Here is a 26359-nt window from a genome sequence, read left to right as displayed (position 1 = left end):
TATCTTTAATTCCATTCTTCCATGAATTTTGTGAAGTCCTTGGTATGTTTAAGATTAGGGTAAAGGTCCCACTGATGGCACAGTGCTTCTATATGCAGATGCTAACTTAACCTAAACTTCCATCCTCTTTTATATGAACAGTGCTTGACTGATTAGCTTATATAACATTCCTCTGGAATCTACTCCCTGAAACCCGCTACCAAGCAAACGGAGGCTTATTTTATCATGGTTAATTTTACTTTCTCAAATAAGATATTCAAATGACATTACAATTAAATCTCAACAGCAATGACATTTAAATTATAGAGTAATTTACAATACAAATGAAATATAATATCGCTAATTTTCTTATTGGAAAATTACTACATATACAAAGAAAAAGATTGATGCTACTATTTTTCTAAGCCTGGGGGCATTATGGGAAATGAGTTTGTAAGATACAATCCAAGTATTTTATCATCTGCAAAACTAACTTCAGGAAATGCTCACGTGAAGTTAGTATAAGGCTGTATGACTTGATGAAAATATGGATATTCAGCTTTAAAGGGCACCAGCTCTCCATCCCACTGCAAAGCCACTGGTGACAAAGATACTAAGCTGAAGAGAAGGACTCACAGCAGATGCCATGGCCTTCAGAGTACAGCATGCTTTGTTTTTTTCTCTTCGGTTAACTTTTCTTATCTTGGATCCTGACTGGAATTAAATGCATATCTGCAACTCAAAGATCAGTAAAATCTACTTTATTTTTGGAATTTTTCCTGTTACTCATTAATAGTATTATACTTTCACTTTGGAGATTTTTAATCTTTTCAAAAAGGGGTTTTTTGTTTTTTTTGTTTTTTTTTTTTTTGGTAGATAGAAGGTCGGTGGATAGGCTCTACCACGGTTTTTAACCTCACTAAATATAAAAATTTTCTCTAAATTGAACTGGTTTTAGGGTTTTATTTAGCTATAAAAATTCAGAAATTCTGGGAGCCCTCTTTTGTTTAACAAAATAAAGATCCACTCAAGGAATATTTCTCATGATGGTACTGTAATGGAAAATACTACGGGAAAATCTTTTATTAAACATAGATAAACCTCCAATATTGTTTCAAAAATAAATGCTGAAATCCTCCTATTCTTCCACCTTTTTCCTTAAAAGAATAAACAAAATAAATCTGGAAGAGGAGGAAGAGTAAGATAAATAAAGGAGAAGAGAAACAGTAAAAGTTTGGCAGAAGAGAAACAGCCGAAGGAAAACCTTCACAAAACGGGACCACCTCAGCAGGGTTACGTATTAAGCCAGGCAACGGAAATCTGCACATGGTTAGTAAAAGTTATCCCCTGACTCAGCTGTTCATACCCTCAGAGTCATAAAGCTTGGTGTACCAGGGACAGAGCGCAGAGACGGGGAATATTCAGGATTTATGGAATCAGGAGAGAGAAATTTTTCAGCAGAATTAACAGTCATGTGATAGATGTGCTCAAAGTTGATCGGAGAGGAGATGAGACCGGGGCGGTGATGAGGGGATGGATAAAGGAAACCTGGCTATCGAAGACAACACAAAGGAGAAAAAAGGGAATAAAGTGATGAAAATGTATTCACTGGTTATAAGTGACATTTCAGACAGCATGCATATAGAAAAAATAAAGTAGTATCTTATGTCAGCACTGAATCCTTCATGAAATACTTTTAGGCCTTAGAAAGTTAAATTTTATAATCATCTTGCCAGTTACTTAAATAGCTGGTTTGCAAAAGACCATTCTCCTTATAGAGTTATTCTTTTATTACTATAGTTAAGTGACTAGAAATTGGACTTCCCGGGCCAGCCCGGTGGCGCACTCGGTAGAGTGCGGCACTTGGGAGTGTGGCAACGCTCCCGCCGAGGGTTCAGATCCCATATAGAGACCGGTCCACTCACTGGTTGAGCGCGGTGCAGGCGCGACACCGAGGGTTGCGATCCCGTTGCCGGTCATGAAAAAAGACAAAAAGGAAGGAAAAAAAAAAAAAAAGAAATTGGACTTCCCGAGATACAAGGAGTCTTTCAGAGTTTAGTTTAGTATTTTCTTATGTGATAAAATCAAACATAGCAAAAATTTGCCAAAAACATTAAGGGTAGAAAAAGCAAGAAACAGTTAAGGACAAGTGAACTCACAATAGCTTCTAACTACATGTGTTATGAAACTGTTTCTTTAGAAATCTAAAAACATTTAAAGCCACTTCCCAGTATTTGTAAACTGTGGTATATGTTTGCTTTTACTGATCTTATTTCCCTATAACAAAAATAGTATCTATGAAATATACTAGTTATTGGTTTACCTTTAAGCAGCCCAAGCTTATTCATCTAGACACCAAAAGAACATGTCTGTTTTTATAACAAGGGAAAAATCTTCCCTCAATATTCAGGTGTATTTTTTAAAAATGAAATATGGACTATAATACCAAAGATACAGAAAAAGACTTTTGAAACTAAAGAATCTAACTTTTCAGATAAAATAATTACTTCTGAATATTCGGAAACTGTCACTCAGCAGCCAGTCACCTCCTCTAATGGGGATTGTCAAGGTTCAGTTCTTGAAGAACAACTATGTTTCCAGAAAGCACAATCCCTTCATTAGAGGCACAGGATGAATAATTTGCTGGAGAGAGAGCTGACTGAATCCAGCATGGTATTCATATTCCCATGAGTTGAGAGGAGCTTGCTTTATAGAAAGAACTCAAATTATCTAGGCTTAAAAGAAAGGCTCCCATATAAGATATTGCTTTTACTTTAGTGATGGAAGTGAAATCAGTACTTTCTAAAAGGTTGTTTCCAAAAAGAAAAAAAAAAAAACCACAAAAACTATTGATGTATATGTAACTTTGACTTTAAGAGGCAAAATTAGTTCTTAAAAACCCCAAGAGGTCACTGTGCTAGAAATTTTATCGTTATTAACGGTTTTAGGAATGGGTAAAAGGCTAGGAGAAATGTAATATGCTAAAAGCAAATCTTCTAGAGGTAAAAATACTATTCTTGCATTCAATTGGAGCAAAATTTGTTCTGTACTATAAGCAACCACTTACAAAAATGGGTAAATGATAAAGAAGATTCAAGAAAACTAATACAGTATATATTTCTAAGACATATACATTATCTTATATTAATTGCTTATATTTTCTTGGCTCACTAAGATACAAATGAAGGCTTCACATCTGATATAGGAGATAAGAAAATAAAATCTCTCCCTTAGCCTTACTGCCCCTTCCATGTTCAAGAAGCAAACAATCCTGTTTCAGAATCATTTGGTAGAAAAGAAACAGAATTAGGCTTCTAAAGACTTCTAATGAACTTTCTAAGCTTATAAGTATTTCACAGGAAAGCAATACTGATTTTAGTAAGTTAAAACATAAAAATGTCTGGGGTACATGCTCTTGCACAGATGACAACACATGGCTTTGCTATTTGAAAGTTCTTATATATGTTAACATTAGATAAGTATCTTTTTAAAAAAATACTTCATAATAATTCCGTTTCAATGTAAAAAACATTAAAATCTGAGAATATCACAAGCTTTTCAACAAGTAGATACATACACAGGTACAGACATGCATATTATCATTATTTTCAGACATGCATATTATCGTATTGTTTACCAATGTCTACCCTGAGATAAGCATGGTTCATAATAAGACCTCAAGAAATATTGGTTAGGTGATTAAATGAATGTCTATAAAACAGCTTACACGTCCTTTGGTAGTGGAATGAGAAAAAATATGGCTGTGAAAAATAGGAATTCAGACACATAAAATCTTTGATGTACATGTACAGGTGAAGAAACAGGTTTCAAAAATTTGCACCAACTTCTCATCCTGGAAATATAAAAGCACTGATACGATAAGAAAACGTGACAGGAATGGAAGGTACGTTAAAAACTGAATTGAATTACTAGGGTAAAAAGTCACTTGTGTTAATGACAAAAAAAAAACCCAACGAGGTGGTAATGAGTTAACAAAATCAAGTGACAACAAGTACTGAAAATCAAGAGGTCTCACTGGAATACGCAGCCAGCACAGAGGTCATGTGTTATGGAGTCAGCCGGCGAATGAATCTTTGGGAAATGCTACCTGAACTTGTTTTGCTTAGTAATAAAGACTAGACCTTATTTCAAACAACAAATAAAATACATGTTTCTTTTACTTTAAGTGGTGGGAGAACGGGAAGAAAGAGTAGAGTTAAGAGGGATGTTCTGATATAAAAGTTCTTATAATGTTTGAAATTTGACATTTTAGTGTCAGAATGCATAACCTTATTGTATATGAAGGTCTGAAAGGACTCTGGAACATCAGCCAAATGTTCGGAATGGGAAAAGAATGGAGAGAAATCTGAGATCTCACTCCTAGGCAAAAAGTGAAAAAGGTATAGATTTTAAATATGGTAGACAAGCAGAATAGTTTTAATATTTCATGTGCTCAACCTTAAATTTTTAACTTAGCTTTATTTACTACATATGATCAGCTATAATCTAGTTTTTATATACTTTATTTATATTTGTTCAGCACAGCTAATGACAATCCCTGTCCCAAAAGGGTAAGTGACTATTGTGAATGATTTCAACTCCACAGAGGAAGGAATATTATTACTATGACTATGTAATAATACTGTCTTCATGACGGAAAAATAACAACAATAAGAATGTCACATTCATTCATAAGCAAGCAGGGCCAACTGATTAGCTGGGATATTTACAATGAAGAATTTGGATTCAAATGAATGCAGACTTTTTTTTCTCCCCATGGAATAAATGCAAAACTCTTTTTAAGAGCTTAATTTTTTGTTGTAAAAAACTTGAATGCACATCAAACTATATGACCTATCATTTTCTCTCTGTTAGTGATAGATGTTTGTATCTTCTATCACAGTAGTGTTGATGATGTGGTTAATTAAGACAGATTTCCTTAGGGATTTGGGTCAAGACTCACAAATCATCTCACAAATTGCCATAAAATATAAATTATACTTAAAATAGCTGTGCAAAATTTAGTTGCTATCACCACTGATCAAAAGGGTCATATTAAAGTTTTAATAGTTTGCTGAGAGTACTATGATACTGAAATGCTAAAAACAAACAGAACCTGGAAAACTATTCCACTAACACTCTCAATCTCAACATAACAGGTCTGAGAATCCAATCTTCACATTGCTAAAACACAAGAGTTTTCCTATGTTGTATTTTTTATACGTGATTGACCAGGCAACATGTTCATAAATGGACAAGGAAAAAATATTTAATTTCACAATTAGCTGAGAGGTGTCACCATTAATGACCAAGCTAATATGGTTATCTAAAGAAAAAATAAAAGGCCAAGTATCTGTATTGAATTTGCTAAAGCTTAGTGAAATTTTAGTGATTTAGTAACCAAGTATACCAACTTGGTATGGAACCTCTCCAAATCTGGCAGTTTCTTCCACCAACAACAGTAAATCTAGGTATGGGAGAAATTTCTAGGGTATGAAACTAGGAATTTGATTTGTTTGGTTTTCAACTTGACAGATATCTAAATTTTGTTTTTCATCAGGTATGTCATCATGCATCATATATTGTGATATACTGAGAGAAGCATTTCCTTACTATATGAATATATCCTTTGAAGTCTATCTATATATGTACTCAAGCCTATACATACGTATCCCCACCACCTGGCGTCTCACCCCATCCACGTTCACATTCACTCTTCATTCCTCTTACCATGGGCAGGTCTTTCAGGATCTGTATTCCATCTCCAGGACCCATGTGTGCTATGTGGTTAAAATTAGTTGGGTTAGAAATTAATTTATTTCTCATTTCTGGATCTCGTAGCATCTCCCTGAAAGACAAAACACCTGTTTAGACATTTTTTCTACAATCTAGATAACTTAAAAAAAAACTAAGCATATTTTATTTTTCCTTTTTTAGTAAAATAAAACTTAAATCATGTTAATAAGAATGTAATTAGATTTCAGATTTTTGTTTGTTTTGTTTTTGGCGGCTGGCCAATATAGGGATCTGAGTCCACTGACCCTGGCATTACAAGACTGTGTTCTAAGCAACTGAGCTAACTGGCCAGCCCAAGAATATAATTAGAATAACATAATATATTCAATTAAAAATTCACTTCCTTAGAAGGTTTTGTTTTAAATTTTAAATAAAAGATCTTATGCTTTTGAGTGGGAAAATAGGGATGGTCCTTTTAATACTTAGACATCAAAGAAACTCTATTTTACAGATAATTCTGAACATTTTACATATGCCTTTTAAAACAATTGGTAACAGTTTAGAAATGTTTACTTATGTAACTGGAAATACTATATGCTTATTTCTGTTTGCTCATGAAGACAGCAGTTAATCTGAACTTCTTAAACATATGCAGGTTTACTATATGCACAGATCTGTTCTATGCTTATATTGTAGAAAGGAACATATTCTAAAAATTATAACTATTCCATGTACATACAGAAGTGAATCAAAATATGATACTTTAATCCAGTGCATACTTAAAATTTTGACAGTATTAATTAAATGACACAGAAGTTACATTCACTATTGCAGTTTTGACACCACAAATGAATGACAGATTTTTCAGATAAATCTTCCTTCCAAATCAAATATAGTATTACCACCAAGTAGTCCTGCAGATGCTACAAGCATGTATGGAGAGTAAGCGTAAATCAAGTGTCTACCTCCTCTGTTGCAGCCTTTCCTCTTCTGGGACTCTAAATGAATAACGCCGCTTATTGTTGATATTTCTAACCATCTGTTTCCGACTATTATCTGATGTTTCAGGAACTACCAGTTCGTCCCCTTCTGTTAAAAAAGCAATACAAAAAACAATGATGCTATTTAAACTGCTAAAATGCTTTTTATCCATTAATCTCCAAGAGAGAACAAATGTTAATCAATTGTACAAGTGTATGCATTGCTGATTTTTTTAAGGTGTGCATTGATAATCGCAGTAAATAAGCAATAATTTTCAATAAAATATATATAAACAGACATATGCTGAAGTTAAACATAACTTACACAATATATTTTCTCTTATATTTGAGTATAAAAAGAAAATGACACAATTTTACCAGAGGAAACTGTGGAAGCTTTGCTTTGGTGTCCTGTCACTTTGACTAGCCAACTCCACCCCCAGCATGTCTATACTATCTTCTCTCTCCCTCCAGGTATTGGTTTCAACTGCTTAGGGTGTAAAAGTGTTGCTATTGTCAGCCTGAACAGTAATCAGGCATAAATGGTAAGCTATTTATCTAAATAATAATTAAAATTACATTTGCGAAACAAAATGTTTCCTTTGCAAGATTAAATCTGTGAGATGTGGAATCAGGAAAAGCAATTGTGCTCCCACTATCTTCTTTCACTAACAGTAAGAATCTGCTGCTATCTCTACTTTCCTGATCTCAGGGGTAGAGGATATCTAATTGTACACACCTAGCAACCCAGTGCCCATCTCATCCTGTTACAGTTTTAATATCTAGAAGTAAACAAAACTGTTAGTCAGGGACTCCCAAAACATGCTGGGCTAAGTGAACATACTCTAAGAATAAAATAGATAACTGTGTCCATATAACACGACAGAGGATGCGATTCTTTAGAAGTTTCTAACACCCAAAAAGTGGAAGGGAGGAGGATGAGGTGGGAAGAAGCCAAAGCAGACGATGAGCAGAAAAGCAACATTCTCCATGTTGTGTAATAACGAGGCTTAATCACATTGCTTTCCTGATGACAAATATCAAAAGGACAGAATTTTTAAAGTGGGTGAGAATGTGAGACACAATTTTGGAATTTGAGAATTACAAGGGTAAAGCAGGTCTTGTGAGTTATGGTGGCAACGGGAGGTTCTGGACAGCCAGAGGGCTGTGGGAGCACTTTGACCTCCTGGGAGGAGAAAGCAAGACACAGAAAAAGAAAAGACTCTTGGAAATGGGATTTCCTTCCTTTATCACTGAAATTCTGTCAGGTCTTCCTTCTCCAGGCTCCTCCTCTACTCCTAGCCTACAGCAGAAAGATGGACGCATGGGAAAAGACAAGTTGGAATAGATTTGGTCCTACAGATACAAAATGGGTACGGACACACTTTATGAGCAGAATGGTCACACATACGGTGAGAACCAGGTGGATCCAATCTTATACAAATATCTGGAGTAAATTAAGTATAGCATCTTGGACGTAAAGAAACCAAAACTCAAGTTTCATTAGCTTCACAAATCCATCTTGGATGGAGGGGGAATCACTGTTAAAACCTGAATATCCTTTCTCAAGTGATACTGGGACATCTTCTTTACATAGCCTTCCACTACAGTCTCCAGTCTGTAAACCAAGAAACCTCTGGTTCCAAGGGAACGTACCAAAGCCAAGCAATTTGTGTATTTCAGTACTTAAAAACAAAATAAAAACAATAAAAAACAAGTAAACTTTTGATGGATTTTTTTTTTTTTTGGTAGTAGAACATACAAATTTATTGGAGGAATGGGGGTGGGAAAGAAAAGTATCAAGAAGATAACAATCCCACTCCCCAAAGATAACTGGTACAAACTTTTCATTTTAGTATAAACATATCAATGTATTTTCTTGAAAACAATGTTTTTACTTATGCTTAAGTCAATTTAAATTATTATTTTAAATACATAATATATCATAAGTAAATCTTCACTAAACAGATCCACCACAATAGATTTATACGAATACCTCTGTTATGCAGAAATTTACTGCTAAGGCATGAGAAAGACTTTATTATATAGAAGAGGCCATATTTGGTAAAAAGAAGAGGCCATATTTTGTAAAAGTGAGATTTTAACTGTTCAGGCAAACTGGCAAACAACATTTAATTACAGGTGGAGTCTCCCTGACATTTTATATGTGTGGTCTATTGGACAGTCTCATCTCAGTACCTGGTCACTGACCAAATGCCCTCCCCTTGTCTGTAACAGCCAGGGCTTCCATCCCCCTCCTGATTCTGGGCACTTCCGTGACTTCCCTTCTTCCCTGCTTCCTCCCACATTGTCATTGGCACTTCAGAAATGCTAAGCCCTCTGCATTGACAGGAATGTATTCCCAAAGTCCCAAACTGAAACTCTGGATGAGCATTCATAATTCTAGCACTACAAATTTTGGTTAAGTTCTACAGTATTGAAAGTATAGAAGATATATTCAGCTATGCTTCCTCTATTTACCCAGGTACTCCACAGAAAGATAACAAGGTATGTCAGAATCAAATACTTTGCTTACATACAGCTATGCAAGCTTACATGACTTTTTGTCCAGTAGTTTATTTTAAATACTGAAAGAGTGTGATTAGTGCTTACTTCGATAGGACACATACTACAATTGGAATAGTACAGAGATTAGCATGGCCGCTGAGCAAGGATGACATGCAAGTTCGTGAAGTATTTCATACTTAAAAAAAAAAAAGAGTGTGATAGTGGCCAAGATCACAGACTTTGGAGCAAAGTACTTCTGAGTTTAAATCTAGACTCTGGCACTTATTACTCATGTGACCTTGGGCAATCAGCTTAGAGATAATATTTTCATTGAAGCAATCCTATTAATATACGTATTCTCTTACCTGCCATTTTATTTTTGAAATATATTAATCTAATTGTCTCCAACCCTAAAAGATTTAATGATCCTTCACTGTTTAAGGGTCGAACCTAAAATAATAAAAATACAATTAGTAATTCAACGAAACCTTTAAAAATCAAATCATAAAGCCTGTAGCCTACTTATAAAGCACACACTATGAAGACCTTTCATTTATCTACTTCAAAATACAGCCCTCTCAGAAAAATCAACAAAAAATAAACAATAATTTTGACTGGAAAGGTATAATATCTAATTTGAACAAACAAACTTATAATGATAACATTTTAAAGCAAGAATATCTTGGGCAAATAAATAAATAAGTAGAAATACATTTAAACCTTAAATATAACTTTTAAAGCAATGAGTGACCAGATAACTATATAAGATATCAACCTAGCTGCCTTATGAATTCTTTCTTACTACCAAAAACTAAATGCCCACATATAGTATAGATGAAAGGGTAGATAACTGGGGAAAAGAGGACTGTCAGTAAATGGTGATGAAGCAACTGGTTATATAAAACCAATAAAATTGAATCCCTACTTCATACAACACACAGAAAAATCAATTCCAAATGGATTAAAGACATATATGCAATAGGCAAAGCTGTAAAAAATTTGGAGGAAAATAAAGGCCATATCTTTATCACCCTGAGGTAGAAAAGAGTTTCTTAAGAGGAAAAAAAAGACAAACGGAGAGGATAAGAAAGATAAATTTAACTACATTAAAACTAATAACTTCTGTTCAGTAAAATACAAAAGAACAGATAGGACACAAACAATTAACAAGACTGATCACATCCATTATTAAGCCAGTATTCACAATATATAAAGAATTCCAATAAATCAATAAGAAAAAGATGGCCAATCCAACGGAAAAATGAGCAAAATATGGGACCAGGCACTATGTAGAAGAGGAAATATGAACGATAAAGAAACATACAAAAGATTCTCAACCACGTACTTAATTGGGGACATGCAAATTAATACTTCAGTGACAAAGTATTCTATAACTATCTACAAAAACTGAGAATTCTGACCATGAAGAGTTAGGGAAGATGTGGGTCAGAAAGAACTCTTATGTAATAGTGATGGGAGTGTCAACTGGTTCAAATACTATGGAAAAAAATATAACACTATCTCCTAAAGCGGAACAATTACATTCCTCATGTGCCATCAATTCCACTCCCAGGCATATGACTTAAAGAAACTCCTGCATCCATACACCAAAACACATATGCAAAATTGACAATAACAAAATGTTAGGGAATAATTCAAATGTCTACAATCAGAGAATGGATAAATACTGACATATTCACCCAAACAGAATATTTTATGGTTGTGAAAAGCGATAAATCTTAGAAACACAGTAAATGAGTAAAGAAAACAAGGCAGGCAAGATAATACCTCATAACATTTTTATAAAGCTCAAAACCAGGCAAAACTAAACAATATATTACTTAGGAATATTTAAATATGCCAATCCTATATTTTAAGAAAAGCAAGGGAATGATAAGTACAACATTCAGGATAGTGATTTTTCTCTGGGGAAAAGCAGGCGTATGAGACAAAAGGTACCGAGGCGGATGCAGTGGCGTTAGTAATGTTCTGGCTCTTAAGTTAGGATGTGGGTTCATGAGTGATCAGTTCATTATTATGCTTCATAAAGGTCATATATTCTTTTTTATATACAAAAATTATATGATAAAAATAAAACAGAAAACTAATTGTATCCAACCCAAACTTACAAACTAGAGGACCATCTGCAGTTGCTTTATATAGTGTGGCAGCACGTACAAGAGCCTTTTTCATTGCTGATGTGGTTTAAAACTGGTGCATATTTTGATAGATGATCTTGGCTATTTTCTTTTACCTGTTCCTCTAAACCCTACCCCTTAACTAATGATACATGCTACACATATACGTTTATACGAAACTATTACTCCTTGTTTTTGCAAAATAGCAGTTGTACACTTGTAAAAATTCTGTTTATGTTATGGAAACATGGGGAGATACTAAGGATAAATATTATGTTTTACCAGGAAAATGTCAAGCCTTTATTTTTTAATCATGAAACACAAACAGTATTGGTTCTAAGTTCAACCACTTTTCTAGCCTGTGAAGTCTGTCCTCACAGGATTAAACACTGCATACCATTATGTGAAAAACAGTGACAACTAAAAATAATCATGTACACTCTCAGAGCTCCTTAATCCAAAAGTGGAAAATAACTCTGTCATTTTAGGTTGTAGGATACATTCTACTTGTTTGTTATGACAGCAATTACACTTTAAACAGAGACACTAAATGTAATAAAAACAGTATAGTGTTGAGCTACTTACAATAAAATTAACCAGCTTGATTTTTGTTTCTATTTTCTTATTCTTAGCTAAGTACCAATTATGTGTGCCAGAAAATGCTAAATTCATGAAAAATAGCTAGTCACATTAGTGTTTTCACTTGCTCATTTGTTGCCTTAGCCCATATTTTAACGTTTAATTACCTTTTTGAGAGGAAGAGTCTGAATCCATTCCATGGAGTTCACATCAAAGATATCAACCGCATTTTCACTATACACTGAGAGATATGGTGCATTGTAACCTGGGACAAGGGAATGACGGAAGAGCCTGCTCATTACATTTAACTATCAAACCCAAAACATTTTGAAAGGCTTATGCTGAAAAATTATAGAGTGGATTTCCATCAAAATCCTATTGTTATTATTTAAAAGCCACATCAAAACATTTTGAAGTAAATAAAACATAAATCATAAATGAAGAATTAATATACCATGGTTCAGATTATATAGCCATTATAAAACAGAAGGATTCTGTTAACACGAAGGGTATGACATTCCCTTGACCAATACTAGTTCTATAAAGAAATTTCATTAGATGCTTTCATGATAAAGCATCTTAGCACAGTTACATGAAAAGGATAGATGCTCAATATACAATATTATCTTATATTATCTTTTAATTTTATTTTTTTTCCATGAACTTCTGAAGCACCCTCATATTCTTGTTGAAAGAATGAATATAATAAAAGGCGACATAAGAAAAAGATAGATTAAATGATTTGCCTAAACTAAGGTTACAAATGGAATTATTGGCAAAGTTATACATAAAAGTCAGATATTCCAATCTTACTCCACATTAGAAGTAATACTTTGAATTATCTGACTTGGCTACAGACCAGCGTTCATTCTGTGTATGATGTCACAGGTAAGAGTATATATTTCAGAAGAAACAAATCATTAAAAATAGTTAAGTCTGGGTGAGTAGGCTTAGGGGTATTTCTCTTTTGCTCTTTTTATCTAGATTTTCTAATTTTCTTATAATAAGCATGTATTGCCCTCCTAAACTTTATTCCACTGAACCTTTAAACTTGACTGGACCCATTGTTTCTCCTCCCAACTTATTAAAGCAGAAGAGGTTTCACGCCTCTTAACCCCAAATAATCCTTCCACCTGTGTTGTGAATCCCATCCTCTCTGGCCTTCCTGGGGATCGTACTCTAGTTGCTGTACTTCCCATATAGTCAGCTTTTCCTAGTAGTTCCCTAGTGGCTCTTTCCCTTCTGCACTTAAACATGCTCAAGTGTCTGCCATTAAACACAAAACCATTTGGATTAGATACTCCTCCTACGTGCTTCTGTAGAACTTTGGACTGCTGTCATAGCACTTATTCTATCTATTGAGCTCTATGCTCTGTGAGGGTAAGACTGTGTCTGTTTCACTCACTGTTATATTTCATACAGTGAAATAGCATGCATTCAATAATAATTGAATTATAAAATTCAATACAATTATACTCAATAAAAGTATTCAGTAATTAAAAGTATTCAATAATTTATTAATGTCTTAATATTTGAGAGTGAAATAAGCATTTAAAAGTCTACTTATCTAGATATAAATGTAACACTAAATACTTCTTACAGATGCTACATTAAACCTTTACATAACTGATTAAATAATTCACTAAGTAACTGCCTCTCCAGAATAAGTCCTATGAGCTACTGAGGCTTATAAGCACTGTATTTTGGGGGACAAAGAAGATAACTAGTTAGGGTTATTTCAAAATATAACAACATGGGATTAAAAAAATCCATCTCAGTAAAATATTCCACAGAAAGATGAATTTCAATTTTGTGCATGTTAATGTTGACCCTGTCCTCTCAGATCTAACTACATATGGGTATGTTACGTGAACAACATAATTAATACTTAGGAAAAACCTTAAGGATGACTTTAAAAAAACCTGTCGTTAATAATGACTACATTTAGAAGATAAAGTAGAAGGAAAAAGAAAGGAAACAAACATAAAGACAAGCCAGCCATAAGAAAGAAAATCTTACAACAAGAGGAGGGATTTGCTGGCCACATCAGTTCTTGCTGTCTAGATCTTCGGCCCTGGCAGTCAGTGTATATCCCGATGCTGCTAAAACACAGCAGGTACTCTTTACTGGAGATCTCAACTGCGCAGATGGCATCCATTGGTTGATGTGCAATAAATGATAGTGTGTGGTCACTGGAATGGAGCAGACTAGATGGACTTCCTTCTCCATTCAAGGGGTATCTCAGAAATCCTGACTGGAATCCCACACAGAGTTGTTCACTGAAGATTGCCATCCACTGGACATTATACGGGACTTGAATTTCCTTAAATTTCCTGTGACGAGTCTTGCTCTGAAATAGTTCATAACAGAGGACCTGCCTTTTCATAGCCACACACAGGCACGTGACAGCTCCATGGTGCACCCTTCCAGAGGTTATGGTTTGACACCCTTTAGTTTCTGCCAGCTTGTAAAAATCTGTCTCTCGCCCATCCAAAGCTGACATGGAAAAAAGTCGTACATGACGATTTCGTCCTGAGATCACAGCGACAAGCTGATCATTTGGAATGAGTTCAACCTGATGAATCTTCTTATTGTCTCCAACTCTAATAATTTCTGTACAGAGAAATAATAATAAATCAAATGCAAGATAGTTTTGCTTATTTATTAATCATTTATTTATCCCCATTTTGAGATAATTTAACTCACCTACAGTAGGTATTAAATTTAGCACTGAGATTTCTGGCAACCAAGGCAAAGGGTTCTCATGTAAAAGCATGCCAAATCTCCAAGGAAAAACTTTTTTACTGGCTCTAAATTCTAGGGAACTTCACCATGAGATCCCTATTTTTAAAAACTGAGCAACTGAGTAACTCCTATTTCTCTGGAGGTGTTTCTACGGGTAACAAACTAATAAGGTTTAAATGTGTTGTTTTCCCATGATCTGACTTGATATAAAGATGGAACTTAGAATACTGTGTTTACCAAATTAAATTGAAATCTCTTTATTTCACCCAGCATTTAGTTTCTCCCTAGGAAAAAAAAAAACTGTTGTATTGGACTGCGGGAAAAAAACCCAAACAAACACATTTTAATAGTGATTACCACTTACAGTACTAATAAAACAATGGGATAATCGAGTCATATTTTTTTCATGTACCATCTTTAGAAATGTAATCTGAATTTGTACAGCAGAACGGTTACATAAAATGACATAATAAAGACAATACTCCCTTGAAGTTTTAGAACTCAGGGGGATAACAGAAATTTAAAAATATTTTTTTGATTTATAAACATATCAAATTAGGTCTGAAAAATTTCAGTTATAGAATAAGAGCAAATCCTGATGTTTTAGAATTTAGAACCTAGCATTAAGAATCTTCGAACAACACATGATTTAAAATTACTCCAAAATAACTAAGATTTCTCTTACCATCTTTGGTGACATGCACAACAAATAACCCTTCTTCATTTCCCAATGCTATCCTTTCATGATCTATGTAAGACATAAATATGAAACATTTTTATTAGGTAAAAACCATGTAAAGCTAATAGAATAAGCCAGTAATAAGAAAATTTGGTGCAAAGATGTAAATAGAAACAATAAATTAAAATCAAAATATAACAGTAACAATTTACATTGTTAAATTTCCTTTCAGATTACAGTGGTAAATACCTCATGTCTTTTTAAATAGGACAATCATTACAAAATAATTCATATCAATACCTAAAAAAGAAGCAAATGTTTATTCAATAAATGGTGAAAAAAATTAAAAACCTAGTTTGTCAGTGCCCTGGGTCCAGTTCCATTTCTTGTTTTGGGAGGGTAAAATTGTGAAAGGCAATTCAACCCTACTCATTAAACTTTTCAGTATTTACTAGAAAGTAACAAAAGAGTCAGATTCATATGTAAGAATATGGCAAAAATTTGAACTTCCACACACAGAGGCTGACATTTATTGAGGGCTTTTTATAAGCAGGGCACTCTTTATTATGTATCCCATCTTATTTAAACATCCCAATAACCTTAGCAAGGTAATTAGCATCTACATTTTACATGTGAAACTTATGCTTTAAGAAATTAACTTATTCTAAGTCAAACAAGCAGAAAAAAGATTAGTAGGTTAATCTCTAGCACTGTTGCTTTTTCAGAAGAAAATGTCACTTTGAAAGTTACTTACTCTTGTTTACTGAAAAACAAGGACTTGATAGAGGTCTCTGTTTATTCAGTAAACATTTATTGAGTGTCTGTGATATAATGCATATTATGCTGGACACTGGGGATTTCTAGATGAAAGCCAATGTCACTTTGAAAGTTACTTACTCTTGTTTACTGAAAAACAAGGACTTGATAGAGGTCTCTATTTATTCAGTAAACATTTATTGAGTGTCTGTGATATAATGCATATTATGCTGGACACTGGGGATTTCTAGATGAAAGCCGGTCCCTGCTCACAAAGTAGATTAGTAAACAATTATGATACTATGATAAACGTCATAAATTAATACCTATGATTGCAGCTGCCTGGGTTGTTTTAATGAGGGGTAGAGTGCTGTCATAAGCCTCTTTGGGAACATAGACGGAGCGATCTCTGAACTTGTTTTTCTTCAAAATCTTGTGCAATTCACTCAGCACTCCCACCCACTTACTCTTCTCGTTCTCACTATCTGCTAGCATCAGGATGGAGCATTTGCTACTAGATGCTGAGAGCTGGGAAGCAGTGACCTGGAACAATTTAATCAATATTCATGATATTAGAACAGATACCCCTTATGCTAGTTTCATGATTACGCTAGTTTGCTTAGCACTCACCAATAAAATGAGCATTAAATGATACCTTTAACAGAGTTTAGCTATTCCTAATCAGAATAATTAGTTTTAACACTAAAATTCATAACATAGGTAGCAGACACCATTCGAAATGTATCACTTCCATCTTCCTTGCTATAAAAGTATCAACACACTATCACTGAAACATGTATTACACATACTCATATAACAACAACTAACACTTATTGAGTAATTACTAAACAACAGGTAGACCTAAGCATTTTACAAGTATTAACTCCTCAACCCTCTTAACATCTTCATGAGATAGGTATTGTTATTACATCCTTATTTTACATATGAAAAAACTGTGATACAGGAAATTAAATAATCTCTCCAAGGGCAGACAACTACAAGTCTGGGATCCTGTGTCTACGCTTTTAAGCACTACACCATACTGATTTTCAATTTGTTTTAAAAAATCAGAAATTCTTACATTCTGTTACTTCATAACAATAACCCACCTTATCATTAGAGAAGATTAGATCACTTGAGCTAGTATTTAAATGAAGGTTTACCATCATACACATAGCATTCAAATCAGAACAGAATTATATAATTTAAATTATATATATATAAAACTGATTTAAGGAGCAGTGACAATAAAATAACACTATGAAAATCAGCTGTAGGTAAGTGGGCCTCTCTGTTGGCTCCTTGGTGGCTGGTGGAGAATAAACAGTTGTCAATCTGAGAACTAAGAAACTAAGTATAGTCTTTGTCTGGAATTCCTCAGAAACAAGATTCATAGACAAATACTAAGCAGATAAGCATAACCACGGGCCACAGTTTTTTTGTTTGTTTTTAACCTCTATTGTATTAATTCACCAACTCAAGATTGCATTGTGGTAAAAAAAAAACCTCCAAAGATGGCCACCAATAATTCCTCCTATGGAATTCCATTCTTACCAAGAAATGGAGTCTCTTTCCCCTCCCCTTAAATCTGGGCTAGCTCCATGATGTGCTTTGACCAACAGAATACAGAAGCATTATTATGCCTGTTTTGGGCCTAGTCCTTAAAAGGCCAGGCAGCTTCTTTCACTCTCCTGGAAGACAGCCACCAAGGGCTCACCCAGGCTACTGAATGATTAGAGACCACATGAAGAGAGAGTCCACAAGGCGGAGAACTGAGATCACCCAGCTAATAGCCAGCACCAAAGCCCCAGACGTGGGAGTAGGAAGTTTGGGATGTTCCAGCCCCAAGTGAGCTGAGTCCAGCCACATAAATGACCCCAGCTGACACCAACAAGAACTGTACAGCTGACTCACAGAGTGGTGAAAAATAATAAACCGTTGTTGGTTTAAGCTGCTAAGTTATGGAGTAGTTGTTACAAAACAAGAGGTGATTAAAACAAAATTTTTGAAATGAGATTTTTAAAAGAGGCAAAACATACTCATTAAAAACAAATTATTCAATGATAGAATTATGGCACACACACTTACTCTAAATATACAGGGTATATCTTTTCGACTTGCATGAATAACATCAGAAGCCAAGACTGAACTCACGGAAAATTCTTCATCCCTGAAAGAGAAGTGAAACATTAAAACTTAGTATATGTGGCTGTGTATGGCTTGACTGTGTATCCAAATAACATATGAAGCAATCCTCAAACACCAAAATCCAATTTTTTAAAAAATTTGATTTTCCCCCATTGTACTTGATAGTGCCTAAAGTAATTTATTAAGTTAACAGCGGTACATTATGCAAGAGCTAGAAATAATTGCTGGCTTGCCCAAAGCCATCAGGCCAGTAAGTATACATGCAGACTGGGATTTATACCCTGGTAGGTATCCAGAGGCTCCAGCAGACCCTCTTGCCTTCCATAAGAAATCTCAAGGGCCCTCAACCCAGCTCATCTGGCACTTTATTGTTCCTCAACATCTAAAACAGATTTCTTCCCCAATAATTTATTCTCTGTGATTTCTTTAATTTTGTTATTGGTACCATCATTCCGTTGGTCTTTTTTTTTTTTTTCCTTTTTGTCTTTTTTCGTGACCGGCAGTGGATCGCAACCCTCAGTGTCGCACCCGTACCGGACCGGGACCGGCAACGGGATCGCAACCCTTGGTGTTGCGCCCGCGCCTCGCTCAGCCAGTGAGCGGCCGGTCTGTATGTGGGATCCGAACCCTCGGCGGGAGCGCCGCCGCACTCCCAAGCAGCGCACTGTAGCAGTGCGCCACCGGGCCGGCCATTCCCTTGGTCTTGAAGACGCGACACCTTGTCTTACCTTTGACCCCTCTCCCTATCTTTTGATATTCAGCCCCTCAGCAGGTTCTGCCAGACTTTCCTTGCTGTTATTTCTTGCATCTGTCCCTTCATACTCCACACTTGGGGGGAAGACATGTTTGAGATGCTGGTGTGAAATGAAATGGTATGTGAGACATAGCTGAAAATTGTGGTTTTGAGCAACAGGGAAGGATCTGAGCTGGAGGTGCCTGTCTGGGAGTCGTCAGTGCAGAGGCACTGGCTGAAGCTACAGGGTAAGACAGACCACTCCGGGACGGCGCCCAGAGTTAGAAGAGGTCGAGGAGAGCACTCCAACGGGCAGGGGAAGAATCTCAAAAATGAGACTGGAAACCTTCAAGAGATGTACTTCCTTAAGCGTTTACTGATTCATTATGTTTTCCAAGAGCCTGTCTGATTTTGAGATTTTTATCTCCTCTTCTCACATTGGAATTATATGCTAAGCCTCCAGGTGGTGATATAAACATCATGCTTTAAGCCTCCATGACCCCAGCAACTTCTAAGTTGGTCTTCTGGACTCAAACACCAGTTTCTTTTCCTTGACTCCTCACCCCACACACTCAACACACTAACATACCAACCTGTCCTACAAGTGCACCTTACTTCCTGTTTTTAATTATGTTACTATAGCAATTAGTAAACTAGAAAACTAACATGCAATTAAATTATTTAAATAAAACCATGGCAGTAAAATTAAAAGAAAAATCAGAAACTTTTTAATTCCTGTGTTGCAAGATACAAATATCCCATCTTCAAAAGCATACCTCATGTCAATCACCTGGCTGATGACCACACTGGGCTGAGAAGCTTTTCCTTCAGCAATGTCGTACAGAAAGAGTTTGAAGTCACAGACTATGGCCAGTGCTCTTTGCCACCCTTTCTTCACGCCAGCTGGCTTAGGAATCTTAGTTTTGTTTTAGAGACACGGAAAGGCAAACAAACAAACAAAAACAACTCAAATGAAATGTCAATCAGAGCCCCTTTATGACATACGTAACTGCATGGTGAAAACCTGAAGATAATGTCCATATGTTATAAATCTGCCACTCTGGTTGGTAAAGCAGCAGATGGGACATGTATATAGTCAATAACATATGAGAAAACGTGAGATCACGCTCTTCAAACACTGAAGAGCAAATTCAGATAAAATTTTAAATGGTACCATTTTAACTCTCACTAGTAATTCATTAAAATGATGTTCATGGCTTTCTTTCTAAGTAGCATAAAAGTCAAATTGGCAGTAAGAGGAAATTCAGCTTACACTGTAAATATTGCCCGAGATAATGAGATTATGCCTTGATAATACATCATAATCCATAACACCATATGGTACCTCTCCAGCAAGATCAGGTGCCAAAGACTCCTTTATGGAGATTTCAACATCTGTTTATCACAAGATAGGGATAATAGAGAAAAATTCGCTACGGTTTAGATTTATTTCCAAGTAGAGGCTAGGATTTTGTTTTCAAGTCATTACTCTGGATGAAATAAAATTACTAAATAGATTTTATTTAATTTTCTGTCAAATACTACGTCCGTAAAGTGACTGGATTTTATTTAAATTCATTAATAAACCTAAAAAGATTCACCTGAACCCAAGCTATCACACTTACCCTGACATGACCTTCATAGGCTGTTCCTATCCCCTTCTGTGGATCTATACCCAGGGGACCTTTTGTCTGCTCAGGAGGAACTGGACAAGCAGTTGGAGCTTTGTTTACACATGTTATATGACATGAGAATCCACACACTTTGGAAAAAAGAAACAATGTATGATAAAAACTCATTTTAATAAAGAGAAAATCCACTGAGCACTTATTGCTTATAAGATGCTATATGAATGCCTGTCTCTGATTTTATTTCAAACAACTATTTTATCCTTTGGGGAACTAGTTTATTTGCTCACCAATAAGAATTTCAATGAGAAATAGTAAATTTTAAAAAGTTATTTGTAATACTATTGTTTTATTATTAGTGACCAAAATGAGAAGCAAACTCACAGAAAAAACATGTAACCTTGTCAATAAAATGCACCATTTAAACTTAGAATTCCTAAAAGAGTGGTTTCTGGAGTTCTTTCTAGCTCTTCATCCCACTGCAACTTGGTATCTGCCCTGAACTTTCTTTTTCAAGGATCATTAATGGACATTAAGGTACATGACATCTTTGCTACATCTGGCAAACTTTACCAATCCTTCTTGAAAATGAAAGTTTTCAGTGATTAAAAAGGTATAAATTAAGGGTAAATGTTAGCAGTTATTAATATTATATACACTTAAAACTACTACTAGGATAATAATAATAGTTTACCGAGTGCTTTTAATTTTTCTGTAACAATCTAACAGAGGTACAATCATTACCCCTGTGTTACACAGGACTTGCCCAGGGTCACAGAACTCATAAGTGGCAGTGCTGGAATTCAGACCCAGTCAGTCTGGCTCAGAGGCTGCACACCTAATTACTAACACTACTGCCACGATACCTTTACTTGATATTAATGTGGCAAACTTAACATTCTAAGACAAGATGGTAAATAAAAATAAATTCATAAGTTTCATTGAGACTTGGTTGGGTGAGAATTAAAGGTTAAAATATTTAAAAACAAGCAAATTTGTTGGGAAGGGTTATAGAGTAAGACTATCTATTTAGACTATTTCTACTCTAAGGGTGGATCCTGGAGAATACTGGGGAAAGAATAAGATAGGAACTAAATGGATATTACTGTGGGAACACATACACAAGGGGGAAATGGATTATATATCACTGATGGATGTTATGAAACCAACAGAGAGGCAAGATGGCTTAGTATTGACTGTCAAAAACTATCCAAACTTCCCAAGTTACATTTAAGAGGAGTGTCTAGTAAGTTATAATGTGTTTTACTAACAAGCAAAAATTTTATCTCCAAAGGTCAGTGGAAGCAACAAAATAAGTACACTATACTGGATGTAATTCCAATCAACCAAGGAGAAATAGAAATGAAAGAATCTTTAGAGGCTGAAGCCACATTATCATAACATTTATGAAAGCCTGTCAGGCAGAAGCTGGGGATAGTCTAATGAATCCCACAGCTTTATAAGGTAGGCTTCAAAGGGTTTGAAGAAAAAATAGGCATGATTTCATGGTATAAGACTCTGGAAGGAAAGAGAGTCTGGAAAGATCTCAAAAATTCCTACTATGGAATTCCAAATAATTCTGATGCATAAAAAATGACAAATACCCTAAAGCCAGGTAGCTGCCCAGGATTTTTACGAAAAAACAGATTTTAAAATGATACACAAGTACTGGCTAAGTACCAAAATGAGGCCAAACTTGAAAACTGTATAAATTCTCTTCCTTGGCTTCAGTCACAACTCATCAATGACACAGGCTATTCCGTCTCAGATTACTTGGGTGTCTTTTCCTTTTGCCTGCTCTTAACTTTCCTTCCCTGGGCTCTGTCCTTGTACTCAGTTTCTTTTCAATGCATATGTGCTTCCCAGATAATGTCATCTACATTCATGACCTACTACACTCATAATTCTCAAATCTCTACTTTTTAAACCTTGATCATTTCCTTTGGCTCTAAACTAATGTATCTAATGGACTACATAAGATAACGCAATCTGAATCTTTTACTTTAGTTGTGAGAACTAAACAAACATATAACGTATTGCCACCTCAAGAGGCTATTAACTTTCCCCTTAACTCACAGTAGTCAAATACAAGCTAACTGGAAGTACATTGCAGAGGGAACACATACATCTGACAAGGATCAGCTACATTCCCTTCAAGGTCCCTTCCAACCCCAGAAGTAGAAGAGCTAAGAAATGGAAACTTGTATTAGAATTTGAACTAGCAACTATTTTCTTACCTTTTTCATAATATGTAAGAAAGAGTAAATCATATATAAGATGGTGTTAGAGCAGCAAGTTTCATTCAATTAAAAAAAGTATAATTCTAAAACATTCACAAACAAACAATATATCCTGTTATCACTTAAATCATTTTCATTTCAGAGGTCCCAGGAAAAATAAAGTGGTGCCCAAATAAATACACTTTGTTTTCTGTTCAAATGACCCCTGCTCTTTTCTTCCTCATCTCTCAGAATGTGGGTGTCATGAGGGCAGGACCTATGTTCTTGCCCCCATCCACTACTGAATCCCTGGTGCCGAGAAGCACAGAGCAAGCTTTCCATGAGCATGCAATGGTTGAGTCAATGAATGGGTAGGAAAAAACGTCTATTATTAGGAATAAAACCTTTTGAGGCATAGTGGCAGACATTTAATATTTCTGAAAAGGTACCCTGTTGCCTACTTTTCAATAATAATTTGTCTAATATAATAAACAAGGTTAAAATTAAATAAATAGATTCAAGGATAACTTTCATGTTTTCTGTCATGTAGGTTAATGGATTTTATGGGACCACAAATTCACGTGAAAGATGAAACAAAGATGAATGAAACACATTTAAATATATCTCCCCTGGAAAATGTTTCTAGAGGATATCTGCCCAGTTTCTCTCACACTCAACAGACAAGGTGCTCAGTTTATTATCTCCATCCTGTTATCGAAAGAAAAGCAAATGATAAAGTAAAACACACACTTATATGCCTTTTAAAGAGAATAAAGTTATTTGGTTACAATTTAGGTAGTAAATGTTATGACTTTAAAGTGACATTTTCTCTCCATTTTGTTCTTACCTTCACATGAACAGCCCTGTCTTATCAAACCCACCATCAAGGAGGTACACTGATGACATTTGGTAGGAGTAGTAAAAGATTTTACAAAAAACTGATGAGTCTTGCGCTGCAAAACAAATTGATAAAAAACATACACAGTGATTATTTAAAAGATTTCTATAATGTGAGTCCCTATGCACCATACCACCTACTAGAATGTTTTCTAAATAGGAATAAATTTTTTCCATTCTCATCACATCTTACAGTTTATGCTCTCTAAATATTTTTATTAGGCAATACTGAGCTGGACTAATAAGTTACATGATAATCACTTGCTCTTGAATGACATTTGAAAGGTGTATGAAATAAATCATAGCCTTTTTTGGCTCACAAATCTTAGCTTCATAATTTCTATAAATTCTCCAAATAATTCCTTAGCAAAGAATTAAGCAAAATTTTGCATATTTATAACTATTCACTTGCTCTTGAATGACATTTGAAAGGTGTATGAAATAAATCATAGCCTTTTTTGGCTCATAAATCTTAGCTTCATAATTTCTATAAATTCTCCAAATAATTCCTTAGCAAAGAATTAAGCAAAATTTTGCATATTTATAACTATACAAATAGACTTATAAGATGCTTTATACCTTCTTAGGACGAACAAAGGGCATTTCATTTTCTGGGACCAACAACAAATAATATGCTTCACAAATCTGTTTCCTCCCATGGAAGGAGGCATTATTACACAAGCAGATAAAAATACACATATATTTTTGCTGAGACAGATAGCAGCCTGAAATTTCTTATTGAAAACCCAGTAGTTAAAGTTCTAAGTCTTGTCTGATTTACATGGTAGTAAGCCAATGCAGGGCCGGCCCGGTGGCGCACTGCTACAGTGCGCCGCTTGAGAGTGTGGTGGCGCTCCCGCCGAAGGTTCGGATCCCACATACAGACCGGTTCCCGCTCACTGGCTGAGCGAGGTGTGGGCGCAACACCGAGGGTTGCGATCCCGTTGCCGGTCCCGGTCCGGTACGGGCGTGACACTGAGGGTTGCGATCCGTTGCCGGACACGAAAAAAAAGACAAAAAGGAAAAAAAAAAAAAAGCCAATGCAGACTTCATCTCTTTGGAATACTCCTTTTTCTCCAAATTAACTCTTAGGATGTTTTAGCAATAAATGAATTATAACAAATAGCCATCCCTCCACTCTGCTGTGTGAACTTAGGAGCAAATTACTTAAGTCCTCTATGTCTCACTTTCCTCATCTGTAAAATAGGATCAATAAGAGTATCTACTTCATTGGGGGGTTAAATGAGTATTAATATAAACAAAACCTTTCAAACAGTGCCTGGCACGTAGTAAGCACTCAAAAAATACTTCTTTATGAAAACAAATCTGGCAAATAATTTCTTTTATATGTGTGATTGATTTAAACTAGTGAGAAGCCTATATTCTATATTACAATAAAATGTGAATGCTTATGAAAACCAGTTATGAAGTAGTATTTATTTCAGTTGAGATTAATATCATATTAACAAAAACTAAAGGGAATATTTGAAGCTTTCAAATTTAAGTTAAAAATGAATTCTGCTCTCCTCACCTGGGATAAGTGATTTATTCACCACAAAAGAAGTCCAAAAAAAAAACAAGAGAAAAGTAGATTTTTTTTATATAAAATGACCTGATTACCAGCATTATTCAGGGAATGTGGTGAGACTCAAATTTAGAGTGGTCATGAGCTCTAGTCCAATCTCAAAGCATTCTATTCTGGAAGTACATCAGGATCCTTGGTCAGTTTCAAAGCAGCACTGGGATTCACCTCTATTCTAAGTAGAACACAGACTATCTGAACTCTGTAATTACTCCTCCAGCTTCCGAGCACCAACCGAGGTGCCGACTTGTGCCAGTACTTTATACACACACGCGCGTGCGCGCGCCCATATCTCATTTAATGGAAACAATACCCTTAGGAAGATAGATACTATTTTCTCATATAGATGAAGGAACTTGTTAACAATCATACAACATTTTGTTCAGTTTTTCCCCTGTACACTACTTTTACTTTTAATTTTTGGTTGAGAAACTGCTGGTTCTTTGAGAACCTGTTAAGAATAAATTTTCTAGTGCTAACTCTTTCAATTGTTCAAAATAATTAATACAAAAGATGTAAAGTTAGCTTACTGATAGGTTCTAGAGGCTTTTTCTACTATGAAAGAAGAATTAATCAATTGCTCAAAGTAAGTAATTTCATCTTTTTTTCTTCTTCTTCTAAAGGATGACAGGACATATCTGAAACAGCAGCAATAAAAGAACTGTGGCTGTGACAAATTTAACAGTAATTCTTCCCAATACCGAAGAAATTGCTTTAAAAGTCTATATTTATTATACACTTTCCCCCCGGAAATCTACTCAGAATGTCACAATTCTGAGTATGATAGTAGAAAAGAAAAACAATATTTTGGCAGAGTACTATTTTTAAGTGATCAGCCATCCAATTGGTACGTGCTAGTTAATTTATGAGAGAGGGCATATAATAAACTATTAAAGATTAAGGGGTCCACGTTTCAGTAATCTCAACTAAAAATTGTACAACATAAACATAAGTAGGGCCGGCCCGGTGGTGCACTGGAGAGTGCGCCGCTTGGGAGCACAGTGGCGCTCCCGCCGAGGGTTTGGATCCCATGTGGAGACCGGTTCCCGCTC

General features: G+C 35.2%; 1 protein-coding gene across 1 annotated transcript in view; it reads right to left on the bottom strand.

Moving 5' to 3' along the window:
• The window catches only part of CDC42BPA (CDC42 binding protein kinase alpha (DMPK-like)), a 116174-nt gene that overhangs the window by 10553 nt on the left and 79262 nt on the right, over positions 1-26359 (bottom strand). The window contains exons 14-24 of the mRNA XM_008584516.1: positions 23676-23781; positions 20607-20743; positions 19758-19897; positions 18189-18270; positions 16427-16643; positions 15351-15413; positions 13940-14533; positions 12088-12185; positions 9569-9653; positions 6681-6804; positions 5710-5827 (exon numbers count right to left, since the gene is read on the bottom strand). Of these exons, the coding sequence (XP_008582738.1) occupies positions 5710-5827; positions 6681-6804; positions 9569-9653; positions 12088-12185; positions 13940-14533; positions 15351-15413; positions 16427-16643; positions 18189-18270; positions 19758-19897; positions 20607-20743; positions 23676-23781 (1764 nt within the window). The remainder of the gene's footprint in view (positions 1-5709; positions 5828-6680; positions 6805-9568; positions 9654-12087; positions 12186-13939; positions 14534-15350; positions 15414-16426; positions 16644-18188; positions 18271-19757; positions 19898-20606; positions 20744-23675; positions 23782-26359) is intronic.

This window comes from Galeopterus variegatus, unplaced genomic scaffold (genome assembly GCF_000696425.1).
Source record: "Galeopterus variegatus unplaced genomic scaffold, G_variegatus-3.0.2 Scaffold3290, whole genome shotgun sequence".
In the NCBI taxonomy this organism is placed as follows: Eukaryota; Metazoa; Chordata; class Mammalia; order Dermoptera; family Cynocephalidae; genus Galeopterus; species Galeopterus variegatus.
Note: the sequence above shows the minus strand (reverse complement) of the source record. Positions and strands in the feature narration are given on the sequence as shown.